The sequence below is a fragment of the Lissotriton helveticus genome, chromosome 8 (assembly GCF_964261635.1).
Source record: "Lissotriton helveticus chromosome 8, aLisHel1.1, whole genome shotgun sequence".
Lineage (NCBI taxonomy): Eukaryota > Metazoa > Chordata > Amphibia > Caudata > Salamandridae > Lissotriton > Lissotriton helveticus.
The window spans coordinates 1033025708-1033050020 of record NC_136069.1 but is presented as its reverse complement, the minus strand read 5'-3'; the positions used below and the strand labels follow the sequence as shown (position 1 = coordinate 1033050020).

General features: G+C 41.6%; 1 protein-coding gene across 2 annotated transcripts in view; it reads left to right on the top strand.

The window, feature by feature from the left end:
- Positions 1-24313, top strand: part of FRMPD4 (FERM and PDZ domain containing 4) — a 1388782-nt gene that overhangs the window by 1245300 nt on the left and 119169 nt on the right. For both annotated transcript variants that reach the window (XM_078657870.1, XM_078657873.1), the window contains exon 8: positions 3863-3994. In XM_078657870.1, the coding sequence (XP_078513996.1) occupies positions 3863-3994 (132 nt within the window). The remainder of the gene's footprint in view (positions 1-3862; positions 3995-24313) is intronic.

The window sequence follows — 24313 nt, the reverse complement described above, 5'->3', positions numbered from 1 at the left end:
CAGAAGTTGAACAGAGCATGCATGAACTGGAAAAGGCATGCTGGAAGCTAAGCATCCTGGCATCATAGGAGGAGCTTTTAATGACTGGAGGTTCTGGGGACTAAGAAGATATGCATAGAGAATGTGTATCTTGTGGGTTTCACAGAATAAATTGACAAGTTTTAAGGATGGTCTGTTTTGAAAGAGATGTGAATGATGTAAAGGGTCTTTCAAAGCGAATGATACATTTGGAAAGGCCATTCATGAGGTCAACGCTTGGAATTTTGACTTAAATCGCTACAAAGACACAATGTCTGCAGTTTTTGGGCTTGCTTTTAGGAGGCCATTGCTTCATGCGTGTTAGTCCCTTATCTTGTCAAATGAAAGTCCAAGATCAGAGAAGTTAAGGTGCTGTTCACACCGAATCACTCTCTGTCCTGCATGTATGGCTTGTGTGGTCTATCATCGGAAATGTGGCTTCGTAACTCCTCCCACCTGTCACCAAGTGTACAAAGTCTCTTGAAACCATGATCGATTATCGCAATCCGTGCCTGCTTGTTATTCTCTGCTTCTAGGCCTCTTGAATTGTTAGTCTTCTTGGCTGCCCGTCTCCTCTCCTGCCCCGTCCACCAAGAGCTCTCACCCAAACAATGTCTGTCATTTATCTGCAAAATTATAATAACTATGTAAACTAATATTTTTAAACCAGCTTACAATAATGTGTAAGGGGTGACCTTGATTCTAAGGCCTTTACTGGCGTGAAAGTACAACAGTTCTCCTTATCGGCCTTAGCTCATGATGTATCCTCTTCTCTCCTTGCCTAACTCATAAAACAAAGACATTATTCTAACTAACAAGGGTGTTTCTTCCACCTGCAACACACACGTGAGAAAGAACGAAGTCCACAGCACACATGAAATTCAAATTGTTAATTCTAAAGCTAGAGCTTCCAGTGAAATTGCATTTTAGGCCTACAAGATACAGCTAACGTAAGAGTAATGGAGCCTGAGCTTTACTAAATTGCATAGAAAGTAAGGCACGTTCAGTTAATATTCCTACCTACATATAAAATAACACGATTATTAAACGCTTTAAAATGAATGATTGTGAGTTGCACAACACAAGTGCTTCACATCACTGTTTTCTGTTAGTTACATTTGGTTTCCAAATTAACTCTCTACATTTTCTATTTATTATCATATATACATCACGTTTTATGAATAAATGAATGAATGAATGAATGAATTTTTATTGTATCAACTAACAAAAATTGCTATAAGAAGTTTCCTATAAAATATTCACAAAACTTGCTTACTACAGTAGCCATCATTAACAGCTACAAATTCGATGTGCTACATCCTTTAAAACAAAATCCAGGAAGTACAGATCATAAATAATAAAAACACTAAAAACCCATGTTTCAGTTAGTGCAAAGGAGGTACGTACAGCCCCCTTTTTTTTTTTTTTTAAACCAGGGACTGTGTAGAAACTTCGCAAAACGGCAAATTCAAATAAAATTTTCAGATAAAGTGGCATTCAAGGACCTATTTTGAAACAAATATTCCAATAAAAAGCAGAATACATAGATCATGTCATAACATGCAAATTAGACTCTAGGCATGCCCAAAGTGCAATCTTGAAGTTCTAAGGGGCTAGGTGCGTTACTTAAACGTTCTTTAACTTTGTGTGCAAATACGGCGAACCTAGCCAGTTCCATCGGTGTCTCCAGGCGGAACAAGAGTTTCAATTCGTGAGATGCCTAAAAAATGAGAAAGTTCCACTAGTGAAGTAAATGAATAAATAAACTAGTGACGTAATCAATAAAACGGGCGGGTATGTTTTATTCATAAAGGTCAGAACAAAAAATAGAGAGTAAAGTCCAGTATTGGCAATTGTGTTGTTCTCTTGTGAACAAGAGTTTCATGGCATCCATACAATTACGCGTCCCATATTTTAAAAACAATGGCCTCAGTAAAGTGTGACACGTTTTATGTTATTACATTTCACGATCCTAACACTTTATGTTAACACGACACTGGATTATTTGCGGGTGCGCGCTACACATGATTATAATACACCCCTACAAATGAAAATGAATTTTCTGCTACGTCATGTGCTTCACATATACTGTATAAATCATGTTCCATACCGCGCCTGTTCGACTTTCTTGATGGCATATGCAGATTATATTTTAACTGTTGGAAGCCAGTGGCTTCTTTGTCCACCCGCATCCCTCTGCAGTAATTGAAAATGTGTTTGTGTTGACTTGCGTATTTGTTTTGGGAATTTGTGTAATCCTAGTTTATTTGTTGACATGACTCATTGAGTTCAGCAGGATTCCTCCTTCCTGTATAACAAACAAACACTCTCAGACACTTTAAACATGCCTATTTCAAAGTGGAATAGCCAGCTAAAACACGTTTCATTATTTCAAAGCTGGAAAAGAATGAGTTAGAGTAAAATAAAGTTCCGCGATTATGACGCAAAATTTCAATTTTGGGGGGTCTGATAGTAGTGGAAATACCTGAGAGTTTAATTCACGTGTGCAGTATTTTCACCAGGAAGAAAATTCAACAAATATAAATATAGATGTTAAATTAGTTTTCTCCTCTGAGAGGGAATCATTTTTCTCTGTCAAAAAAAACCCTTTTGACAATGCGGCGTTACTTTCTCTTTCTCACCCGTAACGTAACCGGTGTGTCATGGGCCCTAGTGCAAAGAAGGAAATGGGACTCCTGACTGCTATTTGAATTATAAAAATACAGCAGAATCAGGGTTCAATGGGCCACTCAGGCCTCTGGTCCCCGGTGCCACTGTACCTTCTGTGTCAATGGAAGCTACTCCTATGTTTCTCAATCTGAAAAGATACTTAGGCTTGCCTTTCACAGAAGCAAATTTATGAGTTTTAACAGTGTGGAAATTGACCTGCAAGATTAACTTAACGCACCAAATTGGGCCTGAGGGAGTTCACCTTCTTCCACACTGGAGAACTCACCCAGAAAAATCCCTAATCCATTCTCTAGTCTTAAATTTACGATTGAGTTAATTCTGACCTTCTGGTGAAAGTTTGAGAATTTCAGGTGCCCTTTATGAACTTAAAATGAGTCTGTGACTGAGAATGTGGATTTATTTTTTCTGCACCAAACGTTTTCAACAATAATGCTGCCTTAGTTATGTTTGAGTTTTTTGGTTTTCAACATGTCTATGTTCCTCTCTTCTATCTTTACTGTAGTAAATTAAGTGGATGTATGACATTACAACGCATGCATTTACATCGCATGCCTTTACAACGTAAGTATTACAACGCAGTCCATTACAACGCATAGTGCTTTGGGGTGCTGGATAGTGAATAGTTTAATTTACTATTCCAACTCCAGTCCCCGTGGACACTAGGGAAGGTTATTGGATAGTAAATTAACCTATTCCCTATCCTAGAGCGCCCCCCAGAGCAATGCGTTGTAATCGTTTGCGTTGTATGACCGCGTTATAATGGTAGTGCGATGTAAAAGTTGCGTTGTAAGTGTTGTTCACCAAATTAAGTATAATTGTGGCGAGTACTGTCTCTCAAATTTGATTTCTGTACATTGCCCCAACTATATGTTAATAAAGAGGTGCCACCAATGAAAACCTAGTTAAGTAGGCAACAAAATATAATAATTACTTGTTTTTTACACACCATTTATGTAATTTCTAAGCACTGTTCACAGCAGATGTTACTTTTGCCTGGTTTAGGCGATATGCAATTTACCCCCCTCAGAAGCATGGAAAGCTAAGTTTACCGCCGGGTCACTGCAATGTTTCTGCAGCAGATTTCCAAATCACTGAACCAACCACTCATTCTGACCTATTGTTGAGTACTCATCAATCTTTTTGTTCTTCACAGGATGTTATCTTAACCCTGCAAGAAAAGCTTTCTATCAAGTGCATTGAGCACTTTTCACTGATACTGGAGCAAAGACTCGAAGGAGCTGCAACCAAACTTCTCCTGCTACATGAACAGGAGACACTGACTCAGGTTTGTTGGAGAAACCTTTTTACTGCTATGTAATAAGGGTGATGCACATATCTTTCAAATAACTAAATTTTCAGCAAAAACATTGTTCTACTGTTCAAAGCTTTCAATCCCTCTTACTAGTAGGAATGACACTGATTGATCCATATTTTCTATAGTATGAAACCTTAACATTATTAATATATAGGAAAAAGTGCCCCCTGCTGTAGATAATTAGGCTATTAAAAGGGTCTATACCCATCTAGAAAAATAAGGGCTGAAGGCTGAGTTTCTTTATATGATCATGGACCTCCAATGTGACTTTCAATATGATTATAATACACAGCAGGGGATACTTTATTCCTTATAATACATGGGCACATCATAACCCTTCCCACAAATCCTTGGTGTAGTGATCTTTCACATGAAAGAGATAGGATATTTGTGAACGTGAAGAATAAATGGGAATTTTTAGTGCAAATGTAAGAGTGAAAAAAGCAGTTAGATATTTGTTGCACAAAGATATTAAAATCAATTTTATACAAGATAGATTTAACAATAACACTCTAGCTTGGAATGCATTTAAACATTTATAGAGAACTATGTTTTCTATAAGTATGTAAAGTGTGGAAGAAATAAACAAGTAGCCATAAATGATCACCTTTCTGCTTTTCACTGTTCATCTAGAAAACCGAGCAGAAGAAGATAAAGCCATGGTTCTTTTTCGCTTTTTAACCCCTTGGGCGCGGCCGCGATTCTGCGCCTGTGCGGCGCTTCTAAAGAGTGGGCTGGATCATGACGGCCCCCAGCCGTCATCAGCACACGCCCACCGTGTTGCATGACGGACGGGGGCCGTCATCAGCATGGAAGGGGTTAAAGTGTAGCTTTAAGTATGCTCGATGGCTGACCTAGGCAGCAGGCATTGTGACACCAGAACTCAACAGTTATAGGTTATTACGGCGGCTACATGACCTAGGCAGCAGGCATTGTGACACCAGAACTCAACAGTTATAGGTTATTACGGCGGCTACATCATTTCTTTATTACAGGCGACTAAGGGTAGCGCATGTCACCTTCACTAAGGAAATTATAGATGAGCTTTTTTGTGGGGCTTGCTTAGTTCTATGTATTATGGAACAATACGGCGACCGAGATAGAAGTGAACAGTGGCATTTCAGTACTTTCTTCATGGAGACAAAGAAAGCCTGCCTCTGCTGGGCTCCTCTCCACTTTCTCTAACTCTCCATCAAATAAATTCCTGACATAGGTGCTGGAAGTCTGGGTGTGAGGGCGCAGCAGCACCCCCAAAATAACCATGCTGTATTTACTAAGGTGAATGAGCAATAAAGATGCTTTAAAAGTTTGTTTATGTCTTGTTGCATTTGCAATTCGTACAAAGAAAGGAGTGAAATGGCAGGCTATCTCTTCTGACAAATTACAGCTTCTTCATCTAAGATATTAGTGTTTACTTTTCTTTCTCTCAACCCAAACTGAGTGGGTTTTGTAAAGTGAATTATGTGACAATTTTGCTGGGGGACAGTAAGTGTGAAAGTAAAAGCTGTAGTATTTAATTGTTTTCTAACACTCAGCAAAATGTAACTACCTGTAAATGACGGGTAACTATATTTTAAAATATATCAGCAGCAAGGAAAGCACAGATGGGGCATTTTTTAATCCTGAAGTGTGATTAAAAACAAGGGGCCTGATTCACAAAGGGCCTGCGCACTCGTGACTCGTGACGGAGGCCCCACAGTCATGGAGGAGTCTCTGCACTCGGGCGAAATCTGCTTCAATTGGGGAGATTCCGCCCGGATTGCGGAGACTCTCCCACAACTGCCTCGAGTGCGGAGGCCCTTTGTGAATCAGGCCCAAAGATTTTAATAGGATTAAAACAAATCAACAACCATTACTTGGTGATAAGCAAATTATACATTTTCACTGTAATCCATTTTCTACGTTATCGTTTGTACGCTATATAGTTTTATCAGTAAAACTGTCAGTCTGCAAATTTAATGGCCATCACCTCTCTGAAACTTGCTCCAACACCAGTGTCTCCTGTGTATGACCGTTCCCTGTACAGCAGCGAAAAAACCATCTTTGGACAGTCACACACCCCCCACCGAACCACACACACTTTCACACTCCCATACAAATACTCAGTTAACTAATCAATAACTAATATAGACTTTCACATAGCTAGTAACCAACTGTAGAATCAGTTTACACAACAACTGACAAAGTGATACAGATATTCACACAGTTTAGTCATTATTCACTATATTTAGTGAGACATTATAAATTGGTCAAGTAAACAGTCAATTACACTGCTACTAAATCCTCCATCCAAATATTTATTTATATATAGCCACTCATTCTTCAATGTAAATTGCTATATATATAATGCATATTTAAATAACGAAGCAAACCACATTCACTGGATGATGTCATCAGTGATGTCATCAGTGATGTCATTTGAGATGTCATCAGTGATGTCACAGACCATGTCATGAATGATCTAATATGTGACATCATCAGCAGTGGATTGTGGGTGCGCGAAATATAGTTAGTACAACTAACTATATAGGAGCAATTTCATTGGTTTTGTATGAGTAAAATGTCCAGCTAACTATAAAACCACTAAAACTTATAGTTTTTTGAGTGAATTTCAAAGGTTTTTTAAAAACTAATTCCTAACTATATAACTCCTGAAACCTATGGTTTTTTCAGTGAATTTCAAAGGTTTTTTTAAATGCTAATTCCTAACTATACCAGTAGGTAGTTATAGTTAGGACCTATTATGCCTAGGAAATCCGCAAAACTCTATTCCCAATAACTTTGGCGCCGATTGATGAATCTTTGCAACATTTTCCAAACTTTTGGCCATCTCAGTTCCGCTCCGTCCCTGAAAGTTTGGGGGTGATTCGTCAAGCGGGAGCCGAGAAAAAAGGGGGGTCCCAAAACATGTTTTCCCCATGCAATTTCCCATAGGACCTTTACCCACAGCTACAGCCCGAACGGCTGAACGGAATTACAGCAAATTTGGCAAAGAGGTAGTCCTCAGTTCAAACTTGTGCCTTTTGCTTATATGGTGTCAATCTGTTAAGTAGTTCCTGAGAAAATTACAGTTAAAGTCATTTATATATCTAGGGGCGTGGTGGATCCGCGGCGTGGATTGTCATCGTACCATAAGCGCACCCTTCCAATCACGCGCTGAATGCTAATTGGCTGTCAAGTGGTTGTCAACATTCGAAACCAGGAACTGTTGGCAGCCATTTTGTGCCTCGGTAGAAGCGAGGATGAGGAAGTCAGTGGAATGTGTGTGCAAAACGGAGAAAGGGGGCAGGGTAGAAATAATTTTACCCTCTAGACCTGCTAAGGGAGTCCCAGAAGGACCCCCAGGGCCCATATTTTCTTTTTTTTGAAAACCCGGCAGGTGCGTGCAGGGTGCGCGGACTGTGCTGTGAAATAAATAAAATAAAAAAGAGTTTTTTTAATAATTAGTCCCCGGGGGTTAAATCCCGGGGGCAAAATTATTAAATTTTATGTGGGACCCAGAGGGGCCCCCCAGCCTCAGGGATCATCACCCCTTGGGGCTTTATGTATTGTGGGAGGGGGACTGTGTGGCCCCCCCTCTTGGAGCACTCGAGGGCCCCGTTACCCCCTGGGCTACAAAAAAAATGGTTGGGGGGGCTGCAAGGTCTCCAAAACCTCGGGGAACACCACTCCCCGGGGCTTTATGTGTTGTGGGAGGGCCGGTTCCTACAGTGTCCCAGGGTGTCCATCCCACCCTCCTATAGCAAGGAAATGTGTTCTCTCTTTCAAAATCTAATTCAGATTGCTTTTCCACATGTAGAGCTGCATGTTAGTAGGTTCCCGTGTGGAAAAGCAATGCCGGCTCCCAAACGCGTAGAAGTTGTGCAGCAAAGACGCTGGAGTCGTGCACCCTACAGATTATGAGCCGTGCATTTAGCGCATGTACACCAGGGGGCCGCACAGAGCGCTGCGCTGGGTGCGCGACTTCTAATTTTACCGTAAAAAAAATAGCCCCTATCAGTAATTTCTAATATTCCCGGGGACCCTATCCCCCGGGTCTTATAAAAAATGTTGGGGCCAGTGGGGGGAGCCAAAATGCCCCCATGGTCGCAGCCAGTTCCCCGCGTCCTTCGGAGCCGGCATTGCTTTTCCACATGGGGAGATGCTAAAATGCATGTGGAAAAGCAATCTGGTTTGGATTTTGAAAGTGAGAACAGATTTCACTGCTGTGTCTTTCAAAATGCAAACCAAGTTTGACACTGCAGGAGTCGGCCCTGGGGCGTGGCAGTCCCCAGGGCCCTTGAGGGCTCAAGGGAGGGCCACGCAGCCTCCCTCCCACAATACACAAATACCCGGGGGTGGTGGTTCCCGGGCTTGCGGGGGGTCGTTGAGTTCCCCACACTTTTTACTTTGCAGGGGGGGCCTTTGAGCCCCCCACAACCATGTGTTTTATAGCCCCGGGGGGTCGCTCTCAGTCTTGTATAGGAAACAGCAATGTTGAGAAAATCTTCTCGGATGATAACAAAGGATTTTGAAGTCCATTTTCGGCGTTTTTGTTGTAGTTTGCAGGTGTTAAAGCGACGACAATTTTAACTTCGTCTTTGTAAATATGCCACTAAGTTTTGTAATGTTAACAATCTCGTCTTCCATTTAAATAGGCAGGAAGTATTTATTGAAGTGAATTGCGAATCATGAAGCAACACTGTCTAATTGTGCACGATAAAGAATTGAAAGAGTTGTGTACTTATTTTGCTCGTAATGTACATAGGGGCAGATTTACAAGTTCATTGCGTTTCTATTGCATTACTTTTAAGATGTGAAAAGTGACGCGAAAGTGGCGCTAGGGGGTTGTAAATCTGGTACACAGTGTTCTGTTTTACTCTGCTTTCCTTTCTGTCATGAAGAGGATCCTGTTTATATATAACGGTTTCCGTACAGCCCGTATCTTTCAACCCTACCCCCAACTGGCTATCTGCCTGTTACCATAGTAACAGTTCATAGAACACTTAAGTGAGCACAGAGGTTAGAAGTTCACGACACTATGTTGCTAATCGAAAAAGTTTCTTTGCTGGAGTTTTAAAAGTTTTCCATGTGAACCGTTAGTCGTAGAAGAAGTTAGTGGAAAATATAAGAAAAATATTAGCGGTGGTTCGCTGGGGCCCCCACAGTCCCGGGTCTTCACTCATGTTGGGAAGGGGGTGCAGTAGGCTGTTGAAATTATTTCAGGAAAATAACAATGCGGCTTATTGCGGCTTTTCTTTAATATAATGTGGAATAATGTTTATTTATTAGGCGGTGTTCACTTTTGTTACAGATAGAGTCACTTTGTTACAGGAAATCTATTAATATGTAGGACGGCATGTTCTGTATGTGTGCGTGGAACAAATTTAACTTTTAATTGGCTAACGTGTTCCAACAACAAGCTTAATGTTCATTGGGTGCGAACTATTGAAAGTAGAAGTGTTTTCTGCAATTGACTTCTGCTCTGGAGAGTAGCAAGGACATCTAATTGGCTTACATGTTGTAAGGAGGACTTTCCTGAGCTTTATGTTGGTTGGTTGCGAACTATTGGACGTAGAAGTGTTGCCTGCCATTCACTTCCGCTCTGCAGAGTAGGAGGGACATCTGATTTGCTGACGTGCTCCAAGGAGGACTTTCCCAAGCTTAATGTTGATTGGCTGAAAACTGTAGACAGTAGAAGTGTTGTCAGCAATTCCTTCCCTCTTCGCGGATTATTAGGGACATTTAATTGGGTAATGTGTTGTAAGCGGGGCCTTACGAAGCTTAATGCTCATTGGCTATTAAGCATTAAAAGTAGAAGTTTTGGCAGTCTTCCCTTTCTCGACTGCGGAACAACATGGACATTTTATTGGCTAAAGTGTTTCGAGCACAAGTTTGCTCCTTATTGGGTGGGAACGGTTCACTGTTAGTGATTTGGTAACGCACGTGCAAAGGAGTATGGGAAATGAAAATAGTAGAGGGGAGGTGAGGGACAGTATTAACTCTGTACAGTGGTCACAAGGTGGTGGACAGGGATTATGAAGGTAAAAATAGTTTTTATATGTTTTAAGGGCCATTTATATAATTGCCTTGTGGTGTACCAATCACAGTGAAAAAATGACAGTGTCTTGCGGTGTTTTTGTTATTAAGTTTGCGGGTGGTATACTTCCCAGAAGCACTATTTACTTATAATGTGGTGTTTACTTTTTTGATGGGGAAGTGTGGTTGCGCAGCACAAATTTCAGTCTAGGTTTGAAACAGTTTTTATTTAGCAAATACAAATAAACTTTCTTCAGAAACTGACACTGTATATATGAAAAGGATTACAATAAAAAATGCAAGTTCATAAAATATCAGTTAAACTTGGCCATACCTTCCTTTTTTCTGCTATAGTTTGTAAAAGTGTTGCCCCATATTTTTGATAATGTAAGAGGGCCTCAGTTACTTTTAGATAAAGTAGAATAGAAGTGCTACAACAAACACTCCCGCACTACATTATCTGAGGTCAGGAGAACAAGTAAAAAACAGTTAAATACAAGTGACTTCATATTACATAGAAATGTATGCATTATTGTTTTTCAAATTTGTATTCTGTAGAATTCAGGAACGTTCTGTCGTAGTGCTTAGAGGTCGCACACTGTTCCGCTAACAAATCACATACTCACTTAAGAATATATAGGATGGTACTATTATAATATACAGAACTGGTCCTATATATTCTTTATGGAGAAGGTGAATAGGAACCGCAAATGAGAAGAATATAAATCAGAAAATAACATTCAGAAAAGTAGGGTTTATCAAATATTTAAAGTAACAAAGAATGTATGCAAGCTATATTTTTTATTTTGCAATTTTGTAATGTTCCCTGAAAAGAATATCTGATCAAGTACGTTGTAATGTTTTCTAAGCAGTATTACCGATGGTGCCGAAAAATCTCCTATTCCTCTTCTGTAACAATAGGACAAACTATTACAATATAACATTGATACCATTGTTACAGTAAAAAGAAAGGGAAAATAAAGTTATCTATTTAGAGAACATCCATAACGAAATTCTTTCAAGCGATAAATATTTTCTGAGCTTGTTTTCTCCGGGAGGTCAAAAAGTTTGATCTTCGTGGCGACGGGTCATAAACTCCTCTGAGATCATGACTGTGAAAATTATAATATATATATTCACAGTATATGATCAAAAGGGGGAAACAGACTAAAAACCAGAAGCTGGTGTTGTTGCTTATATATCTTTACTCTTTGTGACGACGGGTCATGATGTCCACTGAGATCAGCATAACTGTTAATATTAATATATACATATTGACAGTATATAATACCTAGGGGAATACACATTAACAACTGGAAGGTGGTGACGTTGATTGTAAATGTTTAGGGTTTGCGCCGTCGGGTCACCAACACCTCTGAAGCGAAGTACAGTGTCAATATTATAATATAGAAAGTCAGTCAGTCAGTCAAATACACTTTATTCGATTTGTTAAAATCATAAAAGGCATAAAAGATTTACATACAGACATAAAAACGGATAATTCATATATTTACAAGCTCAGTACAAGGCCCTTATAAACAGATACACTGCAGTTAGTCAACTTAGAATCAGCGTAAATAATACAGTTAGTTAAAGTAATACATTAGGTGGCACATTATTTACTTTAGTTCTAATAGCCGCCACTAGAAAACTGGCCACACAAAATATGATGCGGGTGCTACCCAACAACTGGAGATAGGTTAGTGCGGGTCTGACTTGAAGAAAGCCGGCCTCTCTCAGGATTGGTAACAAATATTTTTTCCTTATGCCCGAATAAAACCCGCAAAACATGATAAAATGCATAGTATCTTGTTGGGAAAATTTATCACAGTTACAAGGTGGACCCCCTTCTGGTTTGGTCCATGATTGGTAGCTACCCAGGGAAAGATGAATCAGGTTGAATCTAAATTTGGTCAATAAAAATCTATGAAAAGGTTTGGTTACGATTTTAAGATATGGCTTGAGTGAGGGTGAAATTGATAGCATATAATGCAATCTGACTGTAGGTTTCAACAATTCCTGCTCCTCACAAGCCAATCTAGCCCTATCTATAAAGTGCTTCTTAATCAAATTAACGTCCTCCCTCCTAATGCTAGATGGTGACAGAAAGAGTTCCGGGCGTCCTAGCTGTGTGAAAGCATTTCTCAGATATTCCAGCCAGGGTATTTTTTTTACGTGATCCAATGCCATGACATCAGTCAAGATAGCGTGGTTCAGAGTTAATTCTTGATTGAGCCATGTTTTTGCCCAGAATGTTAATGGGGCCAATTTCAACCTGTCTGTAACGTAGTCCAGGCCCACTTCAGAGTGGATCGAAAAGGTAGGGGTGGACTGGGGAACAGACAAAAGGTATCTCAAAAACCCATTTTCCACTCTTTGGATCTTTTCGTGAGAAACATAGCCCCATAACGGTGAGCCATATGTGGCAATTGGAATGCATTTGGTGTTATAAACTTTTAAGAGGGCCTCCATGGGCCTCGCCCCTAGCCTTTTTGAGAATCCATAAGGGCTGACGTGGATCTATTCACGGATATGCTCTTGACTTGATTTGAGGGACCCATGACCCCTTTTCATCAAAGAGAACCCCTAAGTAAGGTAAAACAGCAACCCTGGAGACCACCTCACCCTTACACACAAAGGTTTTGGATTTGCACTTATTTCTATGGTGGCCAACCACCATCGTGTGGGATTTTTTGGCATTTATATTTAGATCCAGCCGGTTCATAAAGGCCCCGAATAGGTCCAACAGTCTCTGTAGTCTGATGCCAGTGCGGGCTAATAAAACTGCATCGTCCGCGTATAAGAGAGCCGGTATTGTTGCATCTCCTACACGCGGAACGTCCACCCCCGCTGCCTCTAAATAATTTCCCAAACCATTAATATAAATGGTGAAGAGAAGGGGGGCCAGAATGCAGCCCTGACACACTCCTTTTTCTGATTTAAAACGACTCGTGCACCTGCCCTCCCTGGTGACCCTAACCGTAGCAAACAGCTCCTGGTGAAGGGACGCCATGAAGTTTACAAGTGACGGGTCAATCCCGATCTCCAATAGGATTGTCCACAACTTAGCCCTATTTACTAAATCGAAAGCCGAGGAGAGGTCCATAAAGGCCAGAAATAACGACCCCTCCTTAGCTACCGTATATTTAGAAATTAAAAGATGCAAGTTTGAACATTGATCCAGGGTGCCTCTCTTCTCTCTAAACCCATATTTTATGTTTGAAAGACCCCAACTTCTCTCTATATTGTCCCTTAGCTTAAACAATAAGACTCTGCCTAGTATCTTAATCGCAGAGTCTAGGAGGGAGATGGGTCTATAGCACGCCAGATCATCTCGCTTCCCCTTTTTAAAGATCGGCACAATGATTGAAGTGGCCCAAGTGGTAGGGAAAGGATTACCATTAGCAGCTCGAAAGACGTTTGTTAACACCTTTGCCCAAAGTTTCGGTGAGTGTCTGTAAAGGTCTGCCGGTACGCCGTCTGGCCCCGGCGCCTTATTTTTCGAGGTCTCTAAAATTGCTCTCTCCACTTCGTTGTAATTGAAAAGTAGGGGAGCAGACTCGGGGGCCACCAGTGGACAACATTGGGCGCCAGAATCTGAGTCACCATAAACTTCTTTAAAATGTAGGAGCCATTTATCATCAGAAATAACACAGTCCATGACCGTGTTGTCTGAGTCTGAGAAAAAGGGCTGATTAATTGTGGCCCAGAACTGACTGCTGTTGCGCAGTACGTCGATTGAAAGTAGTTTTTCTCATGGTGCCTTTTTTATGTCGTTTTTCCTACCACTAATTGTCAACTTATACACCTTCCTCAAATTGGCAATAACTGCCTTATCTCTCGGGCAAGATTTCAGTGCTTGTTTTAGTGCCCTTTGGGCTCTTGAGCAGTTAGAGTCCAACCATCTATAGGGCTTGTTACCTCCCTGACATGCTTTAGTCATCAAATCGTTTGAGATTTGTACGCATATTAACTCAAAGGCCCCCATGATTTCTCGGTTGGTAGCTTTTTGGTCCTGACAGATCGCCATATTACTCTCAATTTTGGGGAATAATTTTGCGGTGAAATTTTCGGGAACCACCTTTGCCCACTTAAGCCTTCTCCCTTGGTCCGTGGGAAGTAGGGCAGACCCCAATTGAGAGATGGAGGACTTAAAACCCATGGGGTCGCCCCAGTACAACTCAAGCAACACCGGGTTGTGGTCACTATATATCGAAACAGTTACTTTATAGGTCACAACCCTATGTAAGAGACCGGGGGTCAAATAAATATCATCTATTACTGAAGCAAGGTCAGTACCCTTATAGGTAATTGTTCTTGCCCCCCCCTTGGTATTAATCGGTTCTAATATATTAAAATTGGCCAGCAACTCTTCGAGGGCCTCTCCTGACTTTGTATGCTCGAAATGAGGTGTCACCGAGTCCCTCATGCTCTCCTGTGTAGCATAGGTCGCTACAGGGGTGAATATTAAAATCGCCCATTAAGATGAGCTCGAAATTAGTGTGATTATTTTAACTGAGGTTGGATAAAAAGTTTTCCAAGGAGACAATGTGTTCATTACCATCGTCCCTTTCCCAGGAAATATAAAAGTTAATTAAGAGATTTGGTAAACGGGCCTTAACCAAGTTTAGAGTCCCCGTGAGTTTTAACGAGAAGAGGGAGATAAGGCCACCCTTTGCTCTGCCCGCAGTGCTTGGGATGGCCGGGACGGCCAAGCTGGTAAAGCCATCCAGCCAAAAGCTAGAGGAAGGGTCCCAAGATTCCTGAATGGCTATAATATCATGGCTGGCGACATAATCAACCCAAGCTGTGCCTGCCCTTTTTGCTCTGATGCCAGCTACATTCCAACTGATTATTTTACAGGCCGCTGTCACATCAGTGTTAAGAACCCCGTTTGTGACAAGCGGCGTCGAGACTGGCTGTCAATCATTTTCCTCTATGTCTGAAAGAGGGGAAAATCGGTTGCTCAGAACCGGCCCGAACCCCTCAACGGATGTATGAACTATCTGAGGGTGAGATGCCATCGGGACGACTTGGCCCCCCTTTGAGAGATACGGGCGTGAATTCCCACCTGATCTTACACCTCCTGATACTGAACTCCAGCCCCTCTCTACCATGGCTGGACGACGTGCCCCATAGTGTGTATCTGGGGGCGGGTAGAAAAACACCAAGGGAACCGGTCTCATTTGGCCTGTTTCTGAAATCTCCGAGCCATCCCAGAACAATCTGTCAGCCAAATCAGACCTGTCGATATTTACTATGACACAGTCCCCCTCTACGATCTTTGTGCAATTTCCAATCCAACCCACCCTTCTCCCCATAATAATCCTGTTAGAAATGTTCATCCCACCACTACAAGAGTCAGCACACCATAGTATAGCCTTGTTTATTAGGTCAGACACAGGTTCAGACTCTCCCTCTTTAAGTGGAGCAACTCCAATGAATGTGGCAACTAAGGGGGCGGCCTCCGGGGGCAGGTCTAAATTTACTTGGCAGCCCCTTACCCGCGTGCTGGTAACTGGACATCGTAACTGTGCTAAGCTACCTAGGGGGCCTAGATTTGGATGAATGACATCTGAACTAGTAGGAGATGTATGGGAATCCCAGATCCTGGCATTATCTAGGGCCGCCCCATTACTGGTCAGCATAGGTCCAGGGGGTCTAACTACCTCATTTGCTCTTTTACCTAAGGGAGCCAACCTATTGACAAAAGTATCGATAAGGGCGCATTTCTTTAATAGGCCAGCGAGGCAAGTGTTCAAAGTTTCCACAATGTCTTTCGCTATACCCAGTAACAGAGGCTCAATGCGGGCAACAAACAAGGCCTCTAAATGTTCGCCAAGATTATCATTAGTCACAGGTGCTATGTTGGGAACGCCTTCTGCTTTTTTTCTCGTTTTTGTGTTCATCTTTGGCCTGTGGCCGGTCACCTGGGTACGCTGTGACACAGGCAGAGCTGAGGAATTGCCAGGGGAGTGACAAGCAGTAGGTGCAACAATAAAATTTGAATTCAACACAACCACCTCAGGCTCTACTGGAATGTGAGGTGCCTGGACAGTGTCAATAGCGTGTGTTCAGTTTGTAAGGGGAGAGGATGCTAAGCCCAGCTCCTGTTCGGCATTTGCAATTTCCTTTGTGAGGGCCCCCACAGCTGATGAGAGGTAGGAAATGATTGTCTCCGAATGTCTTGGCACTTTGGCCTTCTTCCCCCCTCCTCTACATTTGTTGCTTTCTTACGCTTACCCATGGTTATTTGTCAGAGGGCTGGCCTAGCCCTGCCTCCTCCGGCCACAGACGGCCTGCCCTTTGCCCGGGCTTAGCGTCCCGTGAGTCTGGAGACGTTCCGCGATCTTATGGTGCCAGCAGGCGCAGCGGGAGCGTCACGGGTGTGCCGGGGCAGATGGGGGATGTGGTCCCTGAGCCCCTTGAGCCGTTTCCCTCACGGCAGGATTTGCGATTTGTAATGGCCGTTTCCCTCACGGCTGACTGCTGGATGAAGGCTGGATGTGGCAATAGGCTCCCCGCCTCTACGTCATTTCAAATGAGCAACTCCTAGCCAAATCCTACATTTTTAGCTTAGAATTCCATATTTAGCCAGTATTTAGCCAATATTTAGCCAGCAGAGGAGAGAAGGTTCCTCGGTTATCAGCCTGCAGAGCCCCCCTATGCCACGCCTGTTGCGAGTGTTGTTGGCAATAATGTAACAACGTAGCAAAAATGTGGTTAGTATAGCAAAAATAGCCTGAGGAGCCAGAAGAGCCTGGAGAGTCCCCTACGCCGCGCCTGTTACAAGTGTTGCTGGCAGCAATGTAACAATTGTAGCAAAATGTGGCGAGAAGGGGAGTCAGTCATCCGCACTGCCTCACACAGCTTCCTTGCCGTGCGGTTCCACTCAGCCTCGCTCTCTCGCTCTCTCACCACGCCCGCTGCCGGAGCTGCCGGAGCCTGGAGACTTCTGCCGCTCCACCGTCCACGTCTACCGCACCGACTTCTCCGTGTTCCAGTTCTGATTTCAGGCAGATCCGCGGTCTCTCTGCCTCCGCCCCGTCTCTGTGAGCTCCACGTTGTTCACGGATCTCACAGCTCTTGCTCTCGAAATGTTTAATGAAGATAAGACCTTTATAGTAGGGCAAAAGATTAAATCAGGCTCCCCAAATGACCAACTACCTCCCAAACTATTTACCTTACTCGCTCCAGCGTTGGTGGAGTGCCTTACCTGCCTCCTAAATAAATCACTATTGGAGGCAGATGTCCCAGAAATCTGGAAGGCGGCAAGAGTAAGGCCGATATTGAAAAAACCTGGAGCGGATGCCAACATTTATGTAAACTACCGACCCATCTCCCTGCTCCCGTATTTTGGGAAAATACTGGAAGCATCGGTCAATGGACGGTTGGTGAAATATCTTGAATTGAATGACCTACTTGACATTTCACAGTCGGGTTTCTGTGCTGCTCACAGTACGGAGACAGCACTGGTCGAGGTCACAGACAATATAAGAACTGCTCTGGACAAACGTCAATCTTCCATCTTGGTCCTCTTGGATTTGTCTGCGGCCTTTGACACCATCTCCCATTGTATTCTGATTCAGAGACTATGGGAGATTGGTGTCAGAGGGCAGGTACTGGAGTGGTTCAGGAGCTATCTATCCAACCGAACGACCACGGTACAAATAGGCCGAATCCTGGCTAGCACTCGGCCCGTCAAAAGGGGGGTGCCGCAGGGCTCTATTTTGAGCCCCACGCTCTTTAATATTTATATGGCACCCCTGGCCAAAGTAATCAGAGCGTTCGGCTTCAATGTTTTATCCTATGCTGACGATACTCAAATTTTGGCCACCCTTAGCCCTGACGTTAACGAGACTAAAGGCCGTTTTAAGAACTGTTTGAGGGAGGTAAAAAACTGGATGGATCAAAATCATCAGCAACTAAACGGCAGCAAGTCAGAGGTCATGTTATTTGGCAAAGCCAGTGAACATTGGAATCAGGACTGGTGGCCTGATCAATTGGGCGATTGTCCATCCCCCAAGGAATCTGTCCGTAATTTAGGCTTACACATGGACAATAAACTTTCCATGAAAACACAAGTGGACCATGTTGTTGGCACCTGCTTTGGCATCATGCGCGGTTTGCGCATGGTTTTTAAATGGATACCGGTGGAAGCCCGTAAACCCTTGGTACAGGGCCTCATTATAAACAGGCTTGATTATGGCAATTCGTTATTTCTTGCCACAAATGAATGCCATCTCAGGAAGCTGCAGGTCTTGCAAAATACTGCAGCTCGCCTTGTTCTCGACCGACCCCGAAGATCCCCCTCTATGACGTGTTTAAAAACTTTACACTGGCTCCCTGTAAAAAAACGCATTATGTTTAAAACACTATGTATGGTTCATAAACAGATGTATGGAAGGGGCCCAAAATACTGGACCCAGAAACTCACATGGTACATGCCAGGGAGACAGCTGAGATCTAGCACTGAGTGATTACTCACCCCATTAAGAATTCAAACTGCTCGGAATGGAGGTCGTGCTTTCTCTTTCCTGGCACCATCTCTCTGGAATAAAATGCCTCTTAGTCTGTGCACAACCTTTGAACACACTAGTTTCCGAAAGAAGCTTAAGACCTGGCTCTTTTGTTAACTTTAGCTATTTACCTCCTTGTCAGAACTGTCTGCATGCGCCATGACTCTTTGGATGTGATATGTGCGCAATACAAATATCCTAACTTGACTTGACTTGACTTGCGGCTCCTGTACCTGCCTCAGCTGCCCGCTTCAAAACGCCGGCTTCAGCTGCTTCAGCTGCCGATAGACCTCAGAGCCTCCAGGGTAACGATGGGTGTTCAGCGGTAAGGAATGTCTTTTTTTTACTGAGTTACTGGTTTACTGGTAACGCTATTCAAAGCATCGCCTTCTCGGTGTCAGTGGAGGAGAGGATCTCCTGCTGCTACTCCCCCGTGGCAGCTTCAGTCCGCCATCTTGCTAATATAGAAAGTCACAATATATAAGCTGAAAGGAGGCAGAAAAGGAGCAATGTTTGTTGTAATCTATCTGTTTCTGAAAACAAGTTGCTGACGTTACAGAGAAAAAGAGAAAAACATGCAATAACGCTTTTTCTAGATATAAATGTTTGAATATTTACAATTAGTATAACTATCTACTATCCCATAATGAAACAACTTACAACTCCGGAAACTGTTTGTTGACGCAAAGCAAGAATCTGATGCTAGAAAAGGGAACCTTCATCACGGCTTGGCGATGCAGAAATAATTCGCGAAAACAAAACCAATCGCACAATAAGTGTGGTTTATATAGTTTTTGGTTGCTTACAAGTCTATGGAAGGAAGATTCGGCTTTGCCTATGTAGTTGTCACGTTTTACAGTTCACGTTTTAACTGTTTTACTTGTGCACGTGCTGGGAAAAGTTACAAACTGTGAAACTGTAAAGGTTTCAATTTCCGTAGTAACACGTATATGGTCCTTATTATCTACATAAATTAGAGAGTTTAAAAAGTGTTACCCGGTAAACTGTGTAATTTGCATTCTCATGATTAAAAACATCTAAATAGAAGATATAAAAAAAATATTGTTTACAATAGAAGAAAAAAAAGAACATATTAATATTTGTTAACACTATGCTTTTTAATTTAATAAAATGCCTGCATTTGTAAAGTGTAAAGCTACCCCCGGAAAGGTGTGCCGGTGTTTGGAGCGTTGGAAAGATTAAGCAAGGTGTTTTTTTTGTTGTTGTTTTTTTTCCTCATTCGCCGTCTCGCCACCCATTTCTTCTAACTTCCGAGGCATAAACTCCACCTATTTTGAGTCATCCAATCAATCGGTTAACTCACCAGGTGTGTCCACCTCACACTCTATTTACCGACCTGAAATCCCATATTGAAAACCAGCGAGATAGGCGGGGGCTTAATCATCGAAAATCATATCAATTCAAATAATATTTAACCAAAACATGAAAGAAAGGGTACCCAAAATCTGTGTTTTCTCTTGGTGTGATCTGAAGTGTCAAGCTTAGCCGTATACCTCATAGCTAATATCCAGTCCATTAAATTAGGGCTAAGTGGTGAGACCCATAATTTACATATCTCTCTACGAGCTAATAAAATGGCATAAAAGGTAAGTTTTACATTATCATTATTGCATACACTTTCAAGGTCCAATCTACCCGTTATTATTAATTCGGGGCTTACCTCCATTCACAGATTCAAAGCTTGAGATAGGCAGTTACTTACATCCAGCCAGAATTGCCTTATGTTTGGACAAAAGACGAACATGTGAAGATCATCCACATTTGGGGTCTTGCATTTCGGACAACCCACAACTCCACCAGTTTTGAATTTAGATAATCTCCGAGGGGACCAATATGCCCTATGAATAGTAAACAAAAGATTTCGCCTTAACTTTGCAGGTTTCACAATACTGTAGAGCATAGACATTGTTACTTGCCATTGGTTCTCTGTCGCGATCTTCGGCAAGCACTCCTTCCACAGGACCTCCGGCAACAAAAATGGTCCATCTTCCATTTCCAGTATCATCCAGTACCATGTGGCGACTTCCTTTTTGAATGTCCCTATCCCCAGCTTCAACTCAAAATCATTTTGATTCCCAATTATATTTTCTGGATCGTTTGCCCAACTCTGAATTTGCAAGTACTTATATCTCGAGAAAACCTGACCCCACAATTGTTGACAAAGGCCCCAAGGCACTAATTTACCCTTCTGGAATAAGTCTTTCCATCTTTGCAAAGCGTCCTCTTTTTTTAACTGAAAAGCCAAAACATCTTCTGTCCAGATTGGAGATCCAGGATAGTCCCATATTGGGGCCATATAACTAAAATAAGGCAATTTCAATAGTCTTCTTATCTTATACCATACTTCAGCCAAATCCCGTAGAACCTTAAGTCTCACCTTTTTGAAAAATTTAGGATCTGCAAACTTATATAGAAATCCAAAATCATTATATCCGCAGCTTCTCAGCATCACACCAAATATTTCACCAGTCATTGACTTCGTTAGGGTACCCAAAATCATCCTACAATTCTTTAAACAAAAAGCCCATGCATAGATTTGCAAATCTGGAGCCGCCAGACCTCCTTTATTAATTCTCCTCCTTAACGTTTTCCACGATAATCGTGATCCTTTTGATGCCCAAATGAATAACGCTATTTCACTCTGTAGTTTAGCCAACCATTCTTTTCTAAATCCGAGGGGAATAGACTCAAACAGGAACGTAACTTTTGGCACAATCACCATCTTAACAAGATTATTTCGACCATATAGTGACAAAGGAAGATTCATCCATCCTTTTAAGATGGCCACGACTTCTTTCTTAATCTTTAAAAAATTTACTTTAGCTAAATCTCCAATATTTTTAGTTATCCTGACCCCCAGATACCTCATTTCTGATTTAGTGATTACTCTTTCCGTATTTAAATTCCAAGTCATTATCTCAGTTTTGTCTTGATTTATCTGATAGCCTGAAACGGCTCCGAATTCTTTTGTTATTTTCACCAAATTTTCCAAAGAATGATGTAAATTAGAAGAATAAATAATAATATCATCCGCATATAGACCCAGTTTTTTTGACCAATCACCAACTATAAAAGGGGGTATCTCCTCTGAGACTCTGATTCTACAAGCTAGTGGCTCTATATATAAGTTAAACATCAAAGGTGATAGAGGACACCCTTGTCTGGTTCCACGCATTACTTTAATAGACTGAGTAAGTTTTCCATTGACTAGAACACGTGATGTCGGAGAACAGTACAGCGAAAAGAGAGATTCTGTGAAATTCTTTCCTAATTTAAGATACTGCAAGAGTGTTTTTAAATAAGCAAAATTAACTCAATCAAAAGCCTTGGCGGTGTCTACGGCAATCACCGCCAAGGGAAGCTCATGTGTGGAGGCCATATCTATTATTCCAATCAGAGTAAAAGTTAGTTCTTTCAGATATCTCCCTCTAACAAAACCTTTTTGGTCCTCATGGATCAGTTTATGAATAACCGTACTGAGTCTATCTGCTAAAAATTTTGAAAAAAACTTGTAATCACAGTTCAGAAGTGATATAGGTCTATATGCGTCTAGACTACTAGGTGATTTTCCTGGTTTAAGTATTAAAGAGATTATTTCCTCATTCCAAGAACTGGGTATAGTTACTTCCCCTCTGAAGATTTGGTTAAACGATTGACACAGTGTAGGGGCAATCAAATCCACTAGAGCTTTATAAACTTCAGCCGAAAGGCCGTCCGTACCAGGTGCTTTCCCTCTTTTGCTATCTTTAATCACCTTAACCACTTCAGCTTGCGAGATTTCCCTGTTCAATACTCCCTTCCAATCTCCCGAGAGAGGTTTCAAGAATTGTAGCCAGTTATCCATTTCAGCTTGTCTTGGACAAAGATCTTCCGTATAGACTCTTACAAAATGATCATGGAAGGCTTCAACAATTATTTTACTATCTGTTATAATTTCTCCTGAATCCATCTTTTTTATTTCTTTAATTTGATTACGTGTTAGATCTTTTTTTGCTTTCCACTCTAGCAGCTTGCCACACCCCTCACCATATGAAAAGTGGGCAAACTGGCTAGCTTCCCATCTTTCTTTAACTCTTTTTGACAGTACTGCTGTGAGTTCTCTTTTTAAATCAAAGAGCTTATTTTCAACTTCCTCTTCCATTGTGTTCCCCCCTAGTCTTCTACCTTCGCAAAATCGTATTTCCTTCTCCAGTTCTGAAACTTTACTATGATATAGTCTCCTCTTTTTTGCTCCCTGAGCTCCCAATCTCCTCTCAAGAATGCCTTACATGTATCCCATACTATATCTATAGCTGATCCTTCATTTATTTCTAAAAAGACTTGTACCTCATCCCTTAAGATTTCTAAATAATCTTCATCTAAAAGGATTGTACGGTCCAGCCCCCAAATTGAGTTCAGACCTTCAGTATCTAACTCCAGGTTTAATCCAACAGCTGAGTGGTCGGACATATGCGCTCCTAAGTGTGTCACTTTTGTTACCCGATCTTTCAATCTAATGTCAATTAAGAAAAAATCTATCCGTGAGCTATGATTATATTTCTTATTATGAAAAGTAAATCCTAACTGCTGGCCTACTTTCAGTCTCCAAATATCACATAACCCTTGCTGTGTCATGAGCAACCTTAACCTAGACAACATCTTACCATTTACAACAGATCTACTATTTCCTTCCCTATCTAATTTACAATCTAAAACTGTGTTGAAATCTCCAGCCATAATTATTTTTCCTAAAAAATCTAATAATTCTACTGCTAGGTTATCCAAAATTGTTGGGTCATCAACATTAGGTCCGTAATAACTAACTACTACCAGAACTTCTCCTGCAGCTCTTATCTTAACAATCGCCCATCTACCTCTTTTATCTGCTGTCTTATCTTCCATAACAAGATCAACCCCTTTCCTAATCAGAATTGCCACTCCTTTCGTAACTATCTCTTGGGGTGTCGCAAAAACACTAGCTATCCATTTCTGAGTAGAAAAAATCTCCTTACTTTCTTTTTCAGTTAGATGTGTCTCTTGTAAAATAATCACATGAGCAAGGGAGTCTTCTAGATATTTCAATATTAATTGCCTCCTAGACTTTACCCGTAAACCATTAACATTCCATGTAAGGAACCTTAGTTCCTTAATCTTAGCCCCAATCATAAAAACTAGCCCACATTCCATCTTTTTGGTGGCAAAGATGCTCCTGAGGATTTTTTTCTATTTTACTTCCGCTCCCCTCACCCCCCATTACCTCCCCTTCACCCCTAGCCCAAGAACCCCGTGCTCCTCCCCCCCCCCCCTTCCCTCCCTGAAAAATCCAACCAAAAACTCCCATGGCCTAGGCCTGTGGATGCCGCAGTCACGGAAGATTAAGCAAGGTGTTACCTACAGTGAGATAGTGGTGGGCTAAGATGCTGATGTAGTTTAGAATCGAACTGTGAACGTTGTTCTTGAAAGTGAGGGATTATAGGTGCTGCGTCATACTTTTACCACACTTATATGTTAATTACTGCAAATTAAGTTGAAAATGTTCTTAAATTATAAGTAGGGCTTCTTTATTTATGTTTTTAATGATTTTTACAGATAAATACAGACAGAAAAGTATTTTCCTCTCTGTATTTATTTTAAAGTGTGGATAAATACGGAAATTGGATTATTTTTTGAGCGTTTGTAAATGCTGTGAATGATGAGTAGTAGGCCAATAGGTCTGTCGTTCTAAAAGTAAAAGCGTAAAAACAATAAAAGA